The 19,949-nt window shown below is 45.1% G+C and overlaps 3 protein-coding genes across 3 annotated transcripts; 1 reads left to right on the top strand and 2 right to left on the bottom strand.

Annotated features, from left to right (window-relative positions):
• Nucleotides 1–11,733: 11,733 nt before the first annotated feature.
• On the bottom strand, nt 11,734–14,855 carry LOC101775268 (phosphoglycerate kinase, cytosolic). Its single transcript, XM_004966259.2, has 7 exons — nt 14,722–14,855; nt 14,416–14,623; nt 13,490–13,567; nt 13,120–13,380; nt 12,602–12,919; nt 12,210–12,368; nt 11,734–12,130 (listed from the first exon to the last, which is right to left on the bottom strand). Exons 2-7 carry the CDS (start codon nt 14,608–14,610, stop codon nt 11,936–11,938), a joined length of 1,206 nt encoding a protein of 401 aa, XP_004966316.1. The 5' UTR covers nt 14,611–14,623; nt 14,722–14,855; the 3' UTR covers nt 11,734–11,935.
• A 907-nt stretch (nt 14,856–15,762) lies between these two features.
• LOC101768141 (BTB/POZ and MATH domain-containing protein 1-like) lies at nt 15,763–17,092 on the bottom strand. Its single transcript, XM_022826153.1, has 3 exons — nt 17,037–17,092; nt 16,355–16,496; nt 15,763–16,104 (listed from the first exon to the last, which is right to left on the bottom strand). The coding sequence occupies exons 1-3, from the start codon at nt 17,090–17,092 to the stop codon at nt 15,763–15,765; spliced, it is 540 nt and encodes a 179-aa protein (XP_022681888.1).
• Nucleotides 17,093–17,718: 626 nt separating this feature from the next.
• On the top strand, nt 17,719–18,911 carry LOC101774864 (BTB/POZ and MATH domain-containing protein 1). The gene has a single exon (XM_004966258.2). The coding sequence runs from the start codon at nt 17,760–17,762 to the stop codon at nt 18,825–18,827; it is 1,068 nt and encodes a 355-aa protein (XP_004966315.2). The 5' UTR covers nt 17,719–17,759; the 3' UTR covers nt 18,828–18,911.
• The last annotated feature ends 1,038 nt before the right edge of the window (nt 18,912–19,949 follow it).

Here is a 19,949-nt window from a genome sequence, read left to right as displayed (position 1 = left end):
ACTTTAGCACCCCCACCTTTTAGCACATTTTTAGCACTTGAGCTCCCAAACAGGAATGCTAAAAGGGGTGTGCTAAAGTTTAGCACCCCCATTTTCTTTAGCACACCCAAGGGGTGCTATAAGGTGCTAAACTGTGCTAAAAGTGGTCCCAGATCCACCTTTACCCGTGCTGCCCCTCCCGCATCCTCCTCTCTCTCCGTCTTCCGCAGGCCCGCCCGCTTCCCCCTCTCTCTCCCTCTCCCGCATCCTCCTCTCGCAGCCCCCCCTCCCGCCGCCAGATCTCCCCCAGCCATATCCTCCCGGCGGCCATCCATCCCGCCGCCATCCCAGTCCCGCCGCCCACCCCCGTCCCGCCGCAGTCAGGTTCTCCCGTCGGCCCTCCCTCGCTCCGGTCGTCCGCGTCGCGCCGCCAATCACTCCCGCCGGTCATCCCCTCACTCCCGCCGGTCCTCCCCTCCCACCCATCGTCCACCACCGACGCCTTCACCTCCCGCCCGTCGTTCCCTTCGTGCGCCTTCTCCTCCCGCCCCTTCTCCCCTTCCGCCGCCATCCCCACCCGCAAACCATCCCCTCCCGCCGCGCCTTCATCTGCTCCCCACGCCACCCCCTAGATCCACGTCCTTCTCGGCCCCAGGCGTCCGCCACCGTGCCCCCAATCTTCGTCCGGTGGTCATGGACGGGCATGGCGATGACGGGTTGCAGGAGTTATTCCCCCAGCCAGATCCACAATTACCCCCCGGCGGCTTCGATTTCTTGTCGCAGTCGGAGTATTCCCGAGCTCCCCGTGAAGGCATGGAGGCCCTGGACCTCAACTCTCAGGCGGAGGAGTTCCCCGACATCCACTCCTACTCCGATTTCCTTCGCGGTGACGGAGTACCCCGGGGCCGCGAAAGCCGTACCCTCGGCTTACGCGTGCCTCGTGCTGGAGGACGAGGTGGTGGTCGCAGCAGAGTAGGCGGCGGCAGCAGATCTGCTGGCGGCAGCAGATATGCCGGCGGCAACAGAGGAAGCGGCGGCAGAAGAGGAGGCACAACTTCGTATACGATAATCTTTTCATTTGTACTATTATGGACACGAGTTCGTGTATCTGACAAAGTTATCTTCATTTGTAGGCAAGTTTTACCTGGTAGACTCGGGGTATCCTAACCGTCCGGGTTACCTCGCACCATACAAGGGTACAAAGTACCATCTCCCGGAATTTCGAAGTGGCCCAATGCCAAAAGGTATGAAAGAGACATTTAATTACGCACATTCGTCCCTTAGAAATGTTATTGAGAGGTCATTTGGAGTTTTGAAGATGAAGTGGAGGATTTTGTTGGGTATTCCAAGTTTTCCAATGCACAAGCAAAGCAAAATAATAGTAGCATGCATGGCAATTCATAATTTTATTCGAGAGAATGCTATCGCCGATACGGCCTTTGATATGTGCGACCGTGACGAAAATTTTATTCCTATGGCCGAACCATCAAATCCTGAAGAACATGTGATGAATACCCAAGCAGGGGACGAAGACCGTAATATGAATGAATTTCGTGATGAAATAGCTAATGGTTTGTACAATAGATCGTAGTTTGTTTGTATATTTGTGTTGTAATGACATTGACAATGCACTGCTACTCATTGGACAATGAAAATAAATTTGAATGTATTTATACTTCACTGTTTGCAAATGAAACCGGCCAAAAAATAAAGAAGTCAGAGGGGCAGCGCTGAAGTTTCAAAAAAAGAGTGCCAGCGTTAAAAAAAAGATGAGCGCATGACCTTGGCGCCAAAAAAAGAGCTACCGCGCTGGAGCAGCTAGAACTTGGCGCCACAAACAGATGAGCTCGGGACAGGCAGAAGTAAAGGAGGGGTAGTGAAAAGATAATAAATGAGGGGTACTGTTGTCATTTGCCACCAAAGGTGCTAAAGTTTAGCACTCCATCCAAACAGTCCAAGATGCTAAACTTTAGCACCCTATTTCAGGGTGCTAAACTTTAGTACTGTGCTAAAGTTTAGCACTTACTATCCAAACAGGGCCTAAGTAGCTCAACACCATAACTGTGATTAACTAGCAACTATATGGATTAAAGAAGTACTATCAGCCATGCATGCGAGAGCTAGTAAATACTCAAATCATTGAATACTGTAGACAAAAAGCGACCTTTAGTTGGACCTGTCTGGATGCCGGCCTGGTGGCCTGGTGCGCGCACTGGGCCGTGCTGTTGGAGGCCTGCTCGCCCGGCCTGGTGGCGCCGTCCGCCTGGGCCGCAAGCAACCCACCGAGCTGGGCTGGCCTGCTCTGCTCGCTGCCGCTGGGCTGGCTGCCCACCGCGGCCTGCTGTGCCTGGCGCACGTGCGGCTCGCGTGCGCAGCACAAGGTGGCCGGCTGCTCCCCGACGCTCGCCTCTTTTCCTGCGCACAAACAGAGAGGGAAACAAGCCAAGAACAGAAGAAACACACGAGACTTCAAACAATTTGAGATGAAACTTGAGCCGTGGATGAAACCCCTCAAGGGCTAATAGATCTAGGAAGAAGATCTTGAAAAGCTAAAGTATCCATCGCGGATTTTGGAGAAAATCCGAAACCCTGCTAAGAACACGGTTTTAGGGGAAAACATTAAATCCAAGCTAAATTCATCAAAAATTTGAGAGGGGATCACATCAAAGATGTTCACAAGGGTCCTAGCAACAACTTTCTCCAACAAATCTCGCGAGATTTAGACTCAAACGCGAAGAACGAAAAAACCCACGAAAACCCAAAAAAGAAAAATGGGAGAAACCTCAAGAACACGAGATTTAGCCACGATTTGAGAGACGATTCAACTAAGTCACGAGGATAACATCTATACAACAAGAGGTCTAGCCTCCACCTTCATCCTCACCCTACGATGAAGAAATCAAGAGAAAGAGGTGCTCACCCTGTCATCTTCCTTTTCTCCTCTCTTAAGCACTTGGCTAGCCTCACGAGGACTTCAACACCAATGATACATCTACGCCAACACAAGTAACAATTTTTGGTCCCGTTACTCGCACTCGTGCTCGTCAGCTCAACCATCAGGTGAGTACACTCTTGAGTTCATGTCCATCATATTTACACCATGGAGACACGTGCACTTTTGTTTTGCTTAGGAATCATGGAGAAGACCGAAAGGGAAAAGGATTCGCGCAGGCTGCATTCGGACTGCAGAATAACACCAACTTCTGATGGTCACCACGGTCGCATACGAACTCGGATTGGGGCGTTCAATTACTCCATGAAATCCTATGAAGTCTATTTTCAAATGGATCTAGACTCATGTCCATATCTATTCTTATACGGCCGCAATAATCAAATTACTACCGAGAGGTTTTTTTGTCCAAGGTGGTGCGCCACCTTATTTTGGCCCAATGGACCGTGTATCAAGTTAGGTCCATTAAGGACGCGTCCTAGGGTTGGAGCACGACCCCAACACCCTTGTGGTCATCCTCCCACATTCTTATACCCCGTAGCCGCCACCAGGAACACTCGAGTTTTGTTTATATTAAGTTTAGCTTATGCTATTTGCTTGTAAGCGCGCGTGCTGGATCAGCCGCCCGTCTTCTTATCTTCGGAACCCTACCATATTGGAGATTGAGTTTGAAACTTTCATTTACATCTAGCAATTTAGTACTTGTTCTATTTGTTCTTGCTAGTTCTTCGATTGCTTGCAGAACGAGTGCCCTGGTGGCCGGGGTGTCGCGCTCCACAAGATCGCGACAGCCATTGGAGGTGGTGTATCAGTTGCTAAGGCGCAGCATCCTTGGAAGGCTGTAGTCGAGCTGTGAACATCGTCTCCATCCACCAATTGAGTTATCCCTCCCCTCTCATCAAAAGATCAGTTGATAATCAGAGCAAGGTTGATAGGTGAGAGATTTCCAATCCTTCGCTGTTTTTAATTTCCTATAGTCCAGAAAAAAGCTCAAAAAAATTTGTAGATTAGTTTCCCTTAATCCTAAAGACCCTTTGAGCCTTTTACTAGTGCTGCTTAGTTAGGGCTTATTGAGTCTTCGGTTGTATCAGTTGTGTCGAACTGCTAGTCTTAGTGTCATTCCTTTAGAGTTTTGAGTTCTATCACATTTTGGTCACCACGAGATCCACCCTCACCATATACATATTTGCTGCATTTTTGCCACCACGGATCCATATGATGTCCGATTTTGAAGTTTAAATACAATCCATAAAGTTGAAGTTATCTTCTTTCCAATGGATCTAACCTTGCTGCAAAATTCATTCCGAGCGCTCCACAATCTTTCTAGAGATTTCCGCATCTGCTGTATTAACAAGAGTTGTTAAATCTGAATTCGAAGGGGCTGTGTGCAATAGCCTTATTGTTTGGGTTGTCATAGTACCACATAAAAGATTTAGACCCCCGCAAAAAAAAACAAAGAAAGAAAAAGAAGAAAAACAAAGCAAAAAAAAAAGATAGGAGAAGGAGAAGAAAGAAGGGGCTAAATCTGTGAATCTGTTATTTTCTTCGTGCTGTGCTAGTTGCTCTTTTATATGACTATCTTTGTGCCTAGGCTCACGTCTCTAGCATGTTTTAGCCTAGGATCAACACAGTACCACCGTTGAACCTTTACTCAGCTTGCTTTTGTGACTAACATGGTGCTAGTACTTCCTTGCTTTAGCCCACCTACAACTCCACATATTCGACTATGCTTGACAGGTCTTGTTGTTACGGCACCAATACACTTCATTCCACGGTTGGATACTTGTTGGTTGCTGTTCTCTCCTGTTGAGTAAGGTAAGAATTGGTAAGAGCTTGTGTACCAGGTTGAGAGTGAGCGCCTTGCAGTAGCTACATCCTAATAGTTGTAGGGTTTTTATTTCTTCACCTGTTTTTTTGTTGCCTTTGTTCATCTAACCATGACAGGATTAGAGGATGGTGAGAATATGCCACGTTCTCCCCGCACCAAGGGCATCATACAATATTTTGAAAAGCTAGTGAAGGGGCACACAGAAGGACTTGATAATGACTCGCAGGTGACGAATGACAAGATTGGGCAATTGGAGGCCACACAGATCGACACCAACACCAAGCTTGAAGGGGTGGAAGCATCGGTTGCTCGTATTGACAAGTGTCTTGCTGCGCTTTTGGGGCATTTGGATGAGATGCATGCTAAAACCATTGATGGGCGTGATCAAGATAACAAGAAGGATGAGCGCGTTGAGGAAAATTGTGATGACTATGTTGCTAATACTGAACAAGATGATCAGGACGCTCATGATCGCCGACAGCTACATATTAATCATAGAGGTATGGGTGGTTATCAGCGACATGAGGTACATAATAATGATGATGCTTTCAGTAAGATAAAATTTAAGATAACTCATTTTGATGGTAAATATGATCCTGATGCGTACATTACTTGGGAGATTGTTGTTGATCAAAAGTTTGCATGTCATGAATTTCTTGAGAATACACATGTTAGGGCTGCTACTAGTGAGTTCATTGATTTTGCTTCTGTTTGGTAGATAGCACATGGCAAGAAAAATCCTAATAACATGCCGCAAAATTGGGATGCTTTGAAACGGGTCATGCGGGCTAGATTTGTTCCTTCTTACTATGCACGTGATCTGTTAAATAAGTTGCAACAATTGAGACAGGGTACTAAAAGTGTAGAGGAGTATTATCAGGAATTACAAATGGGTATGTTACGTTGTAATTTAGAGGAGGGTGATGAACCTGCTATGGCCAGATTTTTGGGTGGGTTAAATAGAGAAATTTATGACATCCTTACTTATAAAGATTATAATAACGTAACTTGTTTGTTTCATCTTGCTGGTAAAGCTAAAAGGGAAGTGCAGGGATGACGTGCTAACGCAAAGTCTAACATTTATGCAGGAAAATCTACATCATGGCAGCCACGCATGACTACTTCCCTGACTAGACGTGCACCTCCACCCACTCCCCCGCTGAGTCAACCAGCACCACCGCCTCCCTCCAACGACAAACCATGTGGTTCTCCCACAAATTCAGCAACCAAGTCTGTCTAGAAACCAGCCACTAGCACCTCTTCAATTGCATCCACGGGTAGAATAAGAGATGTTCAGTGCCATCGTTGCAAGGGCTATGGACACGTGCAACGTGACTGTCCAAGCAAGTGTGCTTTGGTAGTCAAAGAGGATGGTGGGTATTCCTCTACTAGTGATTTTGATGAAGATACACTTGCTTTGCTTGCTGCTGACCATGCAGGTAGTGAGGAACAACCAGTATTGCAGATTGGTGCAGAGGATGCAGAATATTATGAGAGCCTCATTGTGCAGCGTGTGCTTAGTGCACAAATGGAGAAGGTGGAGCAGAATCAGCGGCATACACTGTTTCAAACAAAGTGTGTCATTAAAGAGCGTTCGTACCATTTGATCATTAATGGAGGTAGCTGCAACAACTTGGCTAGCAGCGATACGGTGGAGAAGCTTGCACTTACAACCAAACCGCACCCACATCCATATCATATTCGATGGCTGAACAACAGTGGTAAGGTAAAGGTAACCAAGCTGGTACAAGTTAATATTGCTATTGGCTCGTATCATGTTGTTGTTGAATGTGACGTTGTGCTTATGGAAGCTTGTAATATTCTGTTAGGTAGACCATGGCAATTTGATACAGATTGTATGCATCATGGTAGATCAAATCAGTTTTCCCTCATACACCATGATAAGAAATTTTTTTGCTTCTTGTGTCTCCTGAAGCTATTGTGCGTGGTGATGTTGCTAAAGCTACAAAAGCCAAAACTGAGAGCAATTAAAATACCAAATCTATTGGTAGTAAGAAAGATGAGATAAGATTGAAATGACATTGCTTGCTTGCTACTAAATCTGATATTAATGAATTGGTTGCTTCCAGTTCTGTTGCCTATGCTTTGATATGCAAGGATGGTTTGATTTCAATTTTTACGGTATGCAACATTCTTGCCCCTACTATTGCTAACGGTTTGCAGAAATTTTTCCAAGTGAGATACCAGCAGGACTGCCACTAATACAAGGGATTGAGTACCAAATTGATCTTATTCCTGGTGCATCTTTGCCAAACTGTGCGCCATACAAAATAAATCCGGAGGAAACAAAAGAAATTCAGCGACAAGTGCAAGAACTACTCGACAAAGGTTATGTACGTGAGTCTCTTAGTCCTTGTATTATTCTAGTTATTTTAGTGCTTAAGAAAGACGGAACATGGCGTATGAGTGTTGATTGTAGAGCTATTAATTATATCATCATTCGATATCGACACCCTATTCCACGTTTAGATGATATGCTTGATGAATTGAGTGGTGCTGTTGTGTTTCCCAAGGTTGATTTGCGTAGTGGGTACCACCAAATCCGTATGAAATTGGGAGATGAATGGAAAACTAGTTCGGTTTATATGAGTGGTTAGTCATACCTTTTGGGTTAACTAATGCACCTAGCACTTTCACGAGATTAATGAACGTGGTTTTGCGTGCTTTCATTGGAAGATTTGTTGTAGTCTACTTTGATGATATATTGATTTACAACAAATCTATGGATGAACATCTTGATCACTTACGTGCTGTTTTTAATGCTTTACGAGATGCACGTTTATTTGGTAACCTTGAGAAGTGCACTTTTTCACCGATCGAGTGTCTTTTCTTGGCTATGTTGTGACTCCACAAGGAATTGAGGTTGATCAAGCTAGAAGCTATACAGGGATGGCTTGTACCAAAGACTATCACACATGTGCGGAGTTTTTTAGGACTTGCTGGTTTATATCGCCATTTTGTGAAGGACGTCAGCATCATTGTTGCACCTTTGAATGAGCTTACAAAGAAGTGAGTGCCTTTTAGTTGGGGGCAAAGTATAAGACAACTCTTTCAACATGCTGAAAGATAAGTTGACACATGCACCCCTCCTCCAACTTCCTAATTTTAATAAGACTTTTGAGCTTTAATGTGGTGCTACTGGAATTGGATTGGGTGGTATTTTGTTACAAGAAGGCAAACCTATTGCATATTTTAGTGAAAAATTAAGCGGGTCTGTTCTGAATTATTCTAGTTATGATAAGGAATTGTATGCTCTTGTTCGCACATTAGAAACATGGAAGCATTACTTGTGGCCCAAAGAGTTTGTTATCCATTCTGATCATGAATATTTGAAGAATATTCGTAGTCAAGGAAAATTGAACCGTAGACATGCCAAGTGGGTTGAATTTATTGAATCTTTTCCTTATGTTATCAAGCACAAGAAAGGGAAAGAGAATATCATTCATGATGCTTTGTCTAGGAGATATACCTTACTAAATCAACTTGATTACAAAATCTTTGAATTAGAAATAATTAAAAACCAATATGTTCATGAGGCTGATTTTAAAGATGTGTTGCTGCATTGTAAAGATAGGAAAGAATGGAACAAATTCATCGTTAGTGATGGGTTTGTGTTTAGAGCTAACAAGCTATGCATTCCAAGCTCTGTTCGTTTGTTGTTGTTGTAGGAAGCACATGGAGGTCGCATGATGGGGTATTTTGGAACAAAGAAAACGGAGGACATACTTGTTGGTCATTTCTTTTGGCCAAATATGAGAAGAGATGTGGAAAGATTTGTTGCTCATTGCACGACATGTCAAAAGGCTAAGTCACGGTTAAATCCACACGGTTTGTATTTGCCTTTACCTATTCCTAGTGCTCCTTGGGAAGATATTTCTATGAATTTTGTGTTGGGATTGCCAAGGACTAGGAATGGACGTGATAGTGTGTTTGTGGTTGTTGATAGATTTTCTAAGATGGCACATTTCATACCATGTCATAAAACTGATGATACCACTCATATTGCTGATTTGTTCTTTCAAGAAATTATTCGTTTGCATGTGTGCCAACACAATTGTTTATGATTATGATGCTAAATTTCTTAGTCATTTTTGAAAATTGGGGACTAAGCTTTTATTTTCTACTACATGTCATCCCCAAACTGATGGTCAAACTAACGTTGTGAATAGAACCTTGTCTACTATGTTAAGAGCTGTTTTAAAGAAGAACATTAAGAAGTGGGAACATTGTTTGCCTCATATTGAATTTGCTTATAATCGCTCGCTCCATTCTACTACAAAGATGCGCCCATTTCAGATTGCTTATACTTTGTTGCCTCATGATCTTATTTATTTAATGCCTTTGCCATCTTCTGAAAAACTAAAATTTGATGCTACTAAGCGTGCTGAATTGACGTTAAAACTGTACGAGACAACTAAGAAAATATAGAGCGTATGAATGCTAAATATAAATTTGCTGGTGATAAAGGTAGAAAGGAACTAAAGTTCAAATCTGAAAATTTAGTTTGGTTGCATTTTATAAAGGAAAGGTTTCCTGAATTGCGAAAATCTAAATTGTTGCCTTGAGTTAACGAACCATTTAAAGGGCTAGATAAAGTTAATGACAACGCATATAGGCTAGATCTATCTGCAGACTTTGAGGTTAGTCCCACCTTTAATATTGCAGATTTAAAACTGTATTTGGGAGAGCAAGCTGAGCTTGCATTGAGGGTTACTCAAATGCAAGAAAGGAGGATGATGAGGATATCAACACCAACAATACATCTACGCCGACACAAGAATGAATTTCTGGTCCCGTTACTCGTGCTCGTGCTCGTCAACTCAACCATCAGGTGAGTACACTCTTGAGTTCATGTCCATCATATTTAGACCATGGAGATACGTGCACTCTTGTTTTGCTTAGAAATCATGGAGAAAACCGAAAGGGAAAAGGATTCGCGCGCAGGCTGAATTCAGACTACAGAACAACATCAACTTGTGGTGGTCACCACGGTCGCATACGGGCTCGGATTGGGGCGTTCAATTACTTCATGGAATTCTTATGAAGTCTATTTTCATATGGATCTAGACTCATATCCATATCTATTTTGAGGCGGCTGCAATGATCAAATTACTACCGAAAGGTTTTTTTTCCAAGGTGTTGCATCGCCTTATTTTGGTCCAATAGGCCGTGTATCAAGTTGGGTCCATTAGGGTTGGAGCACGACCCCAACACCCTTGTGGTCATCCTCCCATATTTTTATACTCCTTAGCCACCACCAGGAACACTCGGATTTGTTTAGATTAAGTTTAACTTTTGCTATTTGCTTGTAAGCACGCGTGCTGGATCAACCGTCCGTCTTCTTATCTTCGGAACCTCACCATATTGGAGATTGATTTTGAAACCTTCATTTACATCTTACTAGTTCTTCAATTGCTTGCAAGACGAGTGTCCTATGGCCGGGGTATCACCCTTTACAAAGATCGAGGTAGCCATTGGAGGTGGTGTATCAATTGCTAAGGCGCAGCGACCTTGGAAGGCTGTAGTCGAGCCGTGAATGTCATCTCCATCCACCAATCGAGTTATCCCCTCCTGCTCATCGAAAGATCAGGATTCAACATCATAGCCTCTAACAAAATAAAATTAGGGTTCCAAGCACACCCTCAAACAACCAACATAGATATATACAGTCCACGACTGATGACGAAAATACCCCTACAACTAAGATAACCGTCCACACAGGGACATTTTGATCCATATTTTTTAGATGTATCGGACGGACACGCTGCCTTCACGACTCACTTCTCCTCGATGCCAGCTTTGCGATGGCACCACGTGCCCTCCTTCTCGAAGCTCTGGCCGCACCGAACTCACCCCGATTTTAAGGTCCAAAGTGGGAAACTTGCCTACACGGTGGTTTTGAGGCCCAAACCACCCAAATCGTCCATCTTCACTTGGCCGCCACACGACCTCCTCGATGTCGACGTGTGTCCGGCTCCGCCAAGCCTAACGCCCGTCCCGTTCAACTCGACCGACGTCGTTTCCATCCTATCATATTCTCTTGCTCCTCCGTGCACCATGTAGATCGCCCATTGACTACGCCTGAACTCCTCGGGTCCCTCAGTCCAAGTCTACTCGTGTTCACCCTTCACCGCCCTTGATCCATCAGCACAAACTTTTCGCTTAACCTTCCGCACGCCGTCAGCCGCCATGTCGCATCGAACATCACGTCCTACACCATGTCCTACACCTGAACATCACATCGACTACCGTGTCGCATCCTACACCTGAACATCACAACCAAGAGCAATATCATTCCACACAACGTTGTCAATCACTCATCATCCAATCCAAGGGTGACCACATAGGTCAACATCATTCCACATAACGTTGTCAATCACTCATCATCCAATTCAAGGGTGACCGCCACAGGTCAACAACCACACAACGTTGTCAATCACTCATCATCCAACTCAAGGATGACCACCACAGGTCAACAACCACACAACGTTGGTAATCACTTGAATTGGAGATGAGCCACAACGTTGTCAATCACTCATCATCCAACTCAAGGATGACCACCACAGGTCAACAACCACACAACGTTGGTAATCACTTGAATTGGATGATGAGCCAATTCAAGGGTGACCACCACAGGTCAATTCAAGGGTGACCACCACAGGTCAACAAGTGGTCAATCTAACCAAAGCGCTTGATATGGTTTGGTGAAAGAGGAATATCAGATAAGCCACTTCGATTTGATTGCCTGTGTCAGGTCCAACTGCATTTTGGCGAGTGTCAGGTCCAACTGCATTTTGGCGAGCGAATTCCTTCAAGAAAAGGATCTGTGTCTCCCGGAACAATAGCATGTCGGCGATGTCGCCAATAGATCTGTATAAGCACTGAACTGCAAGGCTGAAATAACATGCATGGCTGGTATCCGGAGTCCAAACCAGCAGCAATCACCGCAGGGGAATTTTAAAACAAATGCGCAAAGGGCTTCAGCATACGGCAAAATAGAGCACATCCATAGCATTTACGTTTGTTCCCTGCATAACTCTCTTGTCCACGCAAGGCAAATTTATTCACCGCTCATCTATAGCAAAAACTCAAGAGAGAAGCCTATGAAGTCCTGGATGGCAGACGAGGACTTGCATTTACACTACCGCAGTACCAGCCTAAGCGTCGTCAAGAGCAAGGACACCTGGGAGGGTCTTGCCTTCCAACAGCTCCAGACTCGCACCACCGCCGGTAGAAATGTGGCTCATCTTGTTCGCCAACCCGGCCTTCTCGACGGCAGCAACGGAGTCGCCACCTCCAATGATGGTTGTCACGCCTTTGGCAGTGAGTTCAGCCAACTTCATGGCAATCGCCTGCGCAAGCAATACATTTAGCTAAAACGAAACAAGAATTATGAGACAGATAACTACATATGAAAGGTAATTTACTCACATCAGTGCCAGCAGCAAACTTCTCAAACTCAAAAACTCCCATAGGACCATTCCAGATGACAGTCTTGGTGGTGTCCAACGTCTGGCTGAAAGTCTTGATGGAGTCAGGGCCAATATCTAGGCCCATCCAACCATCAGGGATGGAAGATGCAGGAACAATCTGCAGATGATGTCAGGTGTCAACATTAGTATCGAACGTCTGGAGAACTCTTTACTACTTTAAACAGTGTACATGATTGTGTTGCTAATTTTTGCACCTAACATGCAACTTGACAGACAATCATTCTAACTCAAGGATCATGTCTATGCAGCATTAGTTCAGTACTTCAATTGCTACATAGGACAATTCAGGTGAAATTCTACACATCAACATACATATTTTAAGGAGCATACCTTGCTCTCAGCATTTGCGTCAAACTTGTCAGCCACTACAACATCAGTGGGAAGCAAGAGAGAGACGCCTTTTGACTTTGCCTTTTCAATAAGTGAGGTTGCCAGTTCAAGCTTGTCTTCCTCAACAAGGGATTTTCCTACAGCGTATCCCTGAGCCTTGTAAAATGTGAAGATCATACCACCACCAAGGATGAGGATGTCAACCTTCCCCAAAAGAGACTCAATCACCCCAATCTTCGTTGACACCTTTGATCCACCAACAATTGCAGCAAACGGCTTCTTCGGGTTGGCAACAGCGCCAACAAGATAGTCAAGTTCCTAGAATGTGAGAGTTCTTAGTTAAGAGCTGAAAACTATATTGGCAAAACCTTTCAAGAAACAATAAATTGCAGATTACAAGACATCGATTCTCAGTCAGGAGCTTGGAACTTGAAAAAGGAAAAGAGTACTGATTCTTTAATGGAGTATACTGAGATTAAGAGAAACAAGAAATGGACTAATTTAACTTTAGCAAATACCTTCTGCATGAGGAAGCCAGCAACAGCAGGCTTCAAAAACTTGGTAACTCCCTCTGTTGAAGCATGGGCTCTGTGTGCCGTACCAAAGGCATCGTTTACATAGAGATCAGCAACAGATGCCAGCTTCTTGGCAAACTCAGGGTCATTCTTCTCTTCCTCCTTGTAGAACCTAACATTTTCTAAAAGCAGAACACCTCCATCTGGTAAAGAAGCAGCCAACTTATGAACTTCCTCACCGATGCAGTCATTGGCCATAACAACCTTTATCAATGTTTATAAGCAAATAAAGGGAATATAAGATGGGTTATCGTTCCAATTTTTCATACTTTGTATAAAAATAAACATGGATTTATCTTTTCATAAGACATACATTAACTCCAAGGAGTTCAGACAAGCGCGGGACAAGAGGCTTCAAGCTGTACTTGGGAGTGACACCTTTTGGACGTCCCTGAAAAAATAACATTGGATCAGTGATTAGAAATAGAGATAACTGATTAGTTAAAGCTTAAAAACCAACATGGAGGAACAAAGAATTGTCCAGAGCATAAAGAATTTTTATCAGCTATACTTTTTAGTTTATAATGAAAACTTTCATTTTTGAAGGTTTATAGATGACACTAATCAAACTAAAGACCACGAGCAGAATGTTACAGAGATGGCTTTGAATTTTTATTAGTTAACAATTACTAAACAATTTATTAAGACGAATGTATGATTAATCAAAGGGGCATATCCAATTTAAAAAGATGCAGTCTTGCACCATGCACCACTATCAGTTCAAGTTTCCCCATTTTTTGGGTCATCACCATGACTATTATTGAACCAAAGTGAGAGATAGATTTCAAGTAATCACCATTTCACTGGTGAGTGAGATTCTTTGGATTTTGATTAGCCAAGACAACTACAAAACAATTTATCACAACGAATATATGATTAATCAACTGTGCATGTCCAATTTTAAAAGATGCAGTATTGCACCATGCACCACTATCAGCTCAAGTTTCCCCTTTTATTTTTAGTGAACTCATCACTCTGACTGTAACCGCAACCCAACTGACATATAAATTTCAAGTAATCACCTTTTCACTGACGAGTGATGATAGATTTGACACATAAATACAGTTCACTACAAGCAAATAAATAGAGTAGTAAAATCTTGCACAGAACTATATCCGATGCTCTAGCACACCCAAATACCCAATCGCCTAAACGTAGCATCGAATCTCACAAACTCGAACACAAATCCGACAAAAGCAACCTTCAGGATACCGAAATTAAAGAAAAACCGCTGCTCACCAGATGGCTGGCCAGGATGACCTTGGCGCCCTTCTCCATCAAGAACTTGATGGTGGGCACGGACGCCCGGATGCGGTTGTCGTCGGTGATCTTCTGGTTGTCGTCCAGCGGCACGTTGAGGTCGGCGCGGAGGAACACCTTCTTCCCCTTCAGATCCGCCTCCGACAGGGTGCCCACGCTCCTCTTGATCGCCATTCTTCCCTAAACCCTGCGCCAAATCCGATTCCACACATGTCACGGAAACGATTGCCGCGCGATATCAGGCATCAACTGAATTATAGTGATCGGGAGGAAGGAGAGACATACCAGGAAAAAGCTTATCGGATTTTTGGGGGGGTGATTCGGTTGGGTGCGAGGTGGGAAGAAGAAGAACCGAAGCAGAGCTTTGGATACGAGGAAGGCACGGGAAGGTGCTAAACTTTCTTTATAGCGGTGGGGAAGAGGCTTCGCCGCCGAATGGGCCCAGGTGTCAGCCTTTGGACAAGCGGGTTCCCGTAGTCAGTGGTCGTAACGGTCTTGGGATGGCCAGCGCACGAGGGTTCATGCGTGCGGCGCCGTGGGTTTGTACTTTGTACACGCGGATTGACACGTGGTGGCCACCTGGCGGACAAGAAACACGTGGTGGCCTAAGGGCTGGGAGGCACATGGACGGCCCAGATTGATTGGATGAAAAAGGGGTTGCTTCTTTTTCTTCTTTCCAATTTCTTTATTATTTATTTATAGCATACTCCGTAAACAACAAGAGAAGAGGCTTCTGTAATATGATACGTGGAAATGGACATTTTGACGTGGCCCTGTACTCTGCATCCTGTAATTGAGATCACTTTTTCCAGAATGATTGAAGAGTCAGAGCTGATTAATGCTAGAAGACTCGAAACAAAAACGTCAGGTGCTAAAATCATTCATGGTCTGACGATATGAAAGGTCAGAGCTCGCTCTTCCTCAGCAGTCACCATGAGTACTGTTCATCTTCGACCTCCCGTCCTCCCTTAGTCTCAACGGCAGACGAGACGGGGGCTAAACTTTAGCCTTGTCACATTGGATGTTCGGATGCTAATTAGGACGACTAAATATGAGCTAATTATAAAACTAATAGCAGAACCCCTAAGCTAAATCGCGAGACGAATCTATCAAGACTAATTAATCCATCATTAGCGAATGGTTACTGCAGCACCATATTGTCAAATCATGAACTAATTAGGCTTAATAGATTTGTCTCGCGATTTAGCCTAGGGGTTGTGCAATTAGTTTTGTAATTAACCAATATTTAATACTCCTAATTAGTGTCCAAACATCACAGAGGCTAAATTTTAGCCACTGTATGCCAAACACTCCCAGAGTAGATGACTAATACATGATTTTCCCGTCCTCCAGCTCAGGAACCGTGTCCGTGTAGATGAAATAGAGCATGGCCCTGAATACCTCCACCTCCATGTCCTTGACCTCAATGCACGCCGAGGAGTTGTCCTTCATGTCCCCAAAGAGCTCGGCCATGAAAACTGTCGACCTTGCTGCAAGCACACACCTTCTGGCTGATCCGCAGCAGCTCACCAAATTGGTTGTGCAGGTCGGACGATGGAACACTGGGTGCGGCATTAGCTGCCGCTGCATCCTTTCTTTCACCGAGCAGGACTGTAATTGCACAACAATGCACTCGTCTTTCAGATATCGTGATTCATCCAGCTCATCCTGTTCCCCGAGAAAGATACCCACGAAACCATTTTTAGAGAACATGGAGGACTTCCGTTTCTCCTTCCAAGTGCTTTGATGTGCGCTGTTTTGATCCACCAGGCAGCAGCTGATCGATGCCCCGCCCTTCACTGATCAAACTAACACGGAACATGATCCGATCCAATCAGCATCGCTACTACTTTGGTGGGTTTTTTTTGCTGTTTGGACGAAACCCAACTTGGCAGTCGTGCCCACCGACGGCACATACCCTTGGTGCCTTCTTTGTTGCAGTGAAGCCGTTGATCTTGAGCAGCTGCACGGAGCGTGAGGTATCTGTGAGGTTCACGCAGGCAGGCGTGGTGGATGAGCGGAGGCGGAGCACGCGACAAGTTGTTGCTATGACGGGGTTCCTGCAGGATTTATGCAGGATCAGATCTGTCATGAAGCTAGGATTTTTGCGCTACCTATGCAATTCAAAATTTCTTAAGACCACAAATTCAATGTACGAGTACCAGATTTACCAAAAAAAAACACTAGACTATATTTAAAAGGTCTCCTGATATCGTAATTTTAATAAACTATTCCGAAATTTGCAAAAGCTACAATATAAATAGTTCAAATATGATATACGTCCCTTGCATAAAATAGAAGATCACAATATTACAATAGATTCTTCACTTTACACATTCTCATAGCCATGGAAGTCATCACCATTGTGTAATTTCCTTTTGTATGAGAGGGGAATCGAAATGCAATTTTCCGAGCATTTCTGTAAACCACCTTATTAACCTCTACATTATTTCCCACAAGCTATTTCAAAAGTTCAAGAAAGTTCCATCAGTTGCTAGATTCTTCATACACAAAAATTCACACAAAAGCTAGTTAACCACTTCTAGTATTTCTCTCCAATCTATTCACTGGTCTTTCCTTTCTTTGAGCGGACAACTTACATTGAAATCCCCTTTCTCTCGAATCTATTAACTGATTTATGCAAACTGATTTGCATCGCCAAGAAGCTCTGGGCGACAGGGCGAGGGAACCTGCGTTTGGATCTGAGTCGGGAATGGAAGATGGAACAACTTCTAAGCATGACTACCTACAACAAGTGACGCCACAAGCCACAAGACCAAAATTGATTCCGCAGAGAGGCGGCAGGCCCACTCGACGGCTCCGGCACGGTGCAGACCACAGGGCCGCGCCGCGCGCCTTCCCGGCTCCTCGCCTGGCGCCTGGGCGCTCAGCGGCTGGGCGCCGGCGCGCCACCGCCCGCTTGCCCGGCTGCTAGCCTACACCCTTGCCAATGTCGCCGCCGCATGCCTCCCCTTTCCGCCGCAGCGTCGCCGTTTCCCGTTAGGGTTAGAGAGTGACGGCCTGACGGGGAAGGGAATGGGAGCGCCGAGCAGCTGAGCGCCTGTTTTGCTGAGGTCTAGCTGCCGAACTAGAGAGAGAGGAGGCGAAGGGGCGATCGAGATTGCAAAGGCTGAAAGGGCCGGCGTGAACTACTGGGCTATGAGGATGGGCCAGAGTTCATACTAAAAGACACATGGGCCCTTTCATCCGTACGTGCATATTTTCTGGAGCCCGAGGAACCCATTCCGTAGAAGCCGCCGCCGCCGCCGCGCCGTTCTTGGTTTCTCTCACGATCCGCGGTGCTCCGCCCCCTCTCCACAGCCATGCTTCCCGACTCCGTGGACCTCACGGAGGCCGCGCGCTCCGTGCAGCTGTTCAAGATCGGCGGCTTCACGGCGACCAAGGAGAAACCAGGGTACACCGCGTCGAGGGTTTGCGCCGTCGGAGGACATGACTGGCGAATCGAATTCCATCCGAAGATGCCGCACCCGAGCCACCATTACTCCAGAAATGACTGGATCATGTTCCGCCTTCGATTGGTCAGCAAAGGAGCGAGCGGGGTGGCGGCGTCCTTCAGCTGCCGCCTCATGGATCCGAGCTCACCGGGCAGTTACTGTTTGGATCTGGAGGAGATCACGTCCTCCGTGTTCCATGAAAACCATTCCAGGGATGTCTTTCTCATCAAATGGAGTGACGTCCAGGGATCGCAACGTCGATATGTGAAAGATGACTCCATACTTGTGCAATGTGCAATCAACGTCCTGCCCTGCAAACCAAAGGATCCGGCGCCGGCGGGGGCAGCGGCTGATGCCACGCCCAGCGTTCCATCCTCCGACCTGCACCGGCAATTTGGTGAGCTGCTGCGGAGCCAGAAGGGGGCGGACATCACGTTCTTCGTCGCCGGTAAGCCTGTCGCGGCACACAGGTCCCTGCTCGCCGCGAGGTCGCCCGTTTTCATGGCCGAGCTATTCGGAGACATGAGGGAGAAGGCGCCGCGGTGCGTCGAGATCAAGGACATGGAGGTGGAAGTGTTCCGGGCCATGCTCCGTTTCGTCTACACCGACACCGTGCCCGAGCTGGACCTGCTGAACGGGGAGCAGGCGACGGCGATGGCGCAGCATCTTCTTGAAGCTGCAGATCGGTATGGGTTGAACAGGCTCAAGAGGATATGTGTGGAGAAGGTCTGCACAACCATTAACGTGGACACTGTCGCAACGACGTTGGCGTTAGCAGAGCAGCATGGATGCTCCAAGTTGAAGGCCAGATGCATGAAGTTCGCCTTGGACAATATCTGTGCGGTTTCTGCAACGGAAGGGTTCAAGCATCTCGAGGCAAGCTACCCCTCCGTTTTGACTGAACTTCTCAAGCTTATGGTCGAGGGGCACAAGTAGTTGGCCATTCGGTTGTTGAGCGCAGAATCTCGACCTTTTTCATTTGTTTTTCTTCACAAATAGTATAAATAACGTTTTGGGAAAATCGACCATTCTAAACTTTGACCACAAAGTACTTTTTACTTGTTCAGTTTGAATGCTTCGAAGTGATATGAGTGGATTTGTCATTTTTTTAGAATTAATTTCATAAGAAATAAACCCTGTTATTCGTGATTGAAGTGAGTACTCCAATCACAAAGTATACTGTCTATTTATACTTTACCTACTGTCATCACGTTTAGAATCGTTGTTGGTATCTTCTTAATATTTCGATTCGACATATATGAAACTAGTTAGTTCGTTTGTGTTGAAACTAAAATCTTAATAGTAAGACAATTACAATGACTTGTCTATATAGGCTGTCTCATAACTTATTAACATACAACACTCGCGTGAGAGATTGCTTTTCGATCATCCCCAGGTAATTCTACGCCGCCTTAATTTATGAATCAGCAGAAAGAAAAAGAAAACATATTAATCTCGAAGACAAGCTTGATAAAGAGTGTGGCTCAGGAGGCCAGTAATGGGAGTGTCATTTGGGTTTCATGGATATCAAATCTCATGCCATATCAGCAAAACTGCTGACTTGGCAGGTTAATTACGAGGAGAGAGGAGAGGGCAATTCCATCCCATGAAACCCAACTGGCACAGTTACCAAATCTCATGAAATCCCAATGAAATTAGCACTGAGCATGGTATGGTTTCATGGCATGACACATTTGATCATAACATAATGCAAGAGTTAAATGATCTGGGCTATATATAAAACTATACAATGAAACTGTGCACTAAAAGTGACAGTTTCATTTCATTGAAAAGATGGTATGGCACTTTTGGTAACAGTGTGATGAAAAACTGCACTAACACTGGCCTGAAGCCAAACCGGTCACAGTCCATGTCACTATCTAGTAACATTTTTCATATACAGATCAAATGTTCCATAATTCTGATAGTTATGTTGTTCACATGTTACCATAGATTCTGGATTTAACTGTTACTTTGGCACAATCACAAATCTACAATGGCTGAGCTGCCTAGGTGCTTAACTTTTTTTATTCAAAAACTTAATTTTCTTTCCTCGGT

Source organism: Setaria italica, chromosome IV, assembly GCF_000263155.2.
Source record: "Setaria italica strain Yugu1 chromosome IV, Setaria_italica_v2.0, whole genome shotgun sequence".
NCBI lineage: Eukaryota > Viridiplantae > Streptophyta > Magnoliopsida > Poales > Poaceae > Setaria > Setaria italica.
This window is presented reverse-complemented; position numbering and strand designations above follow the sequence as displayed.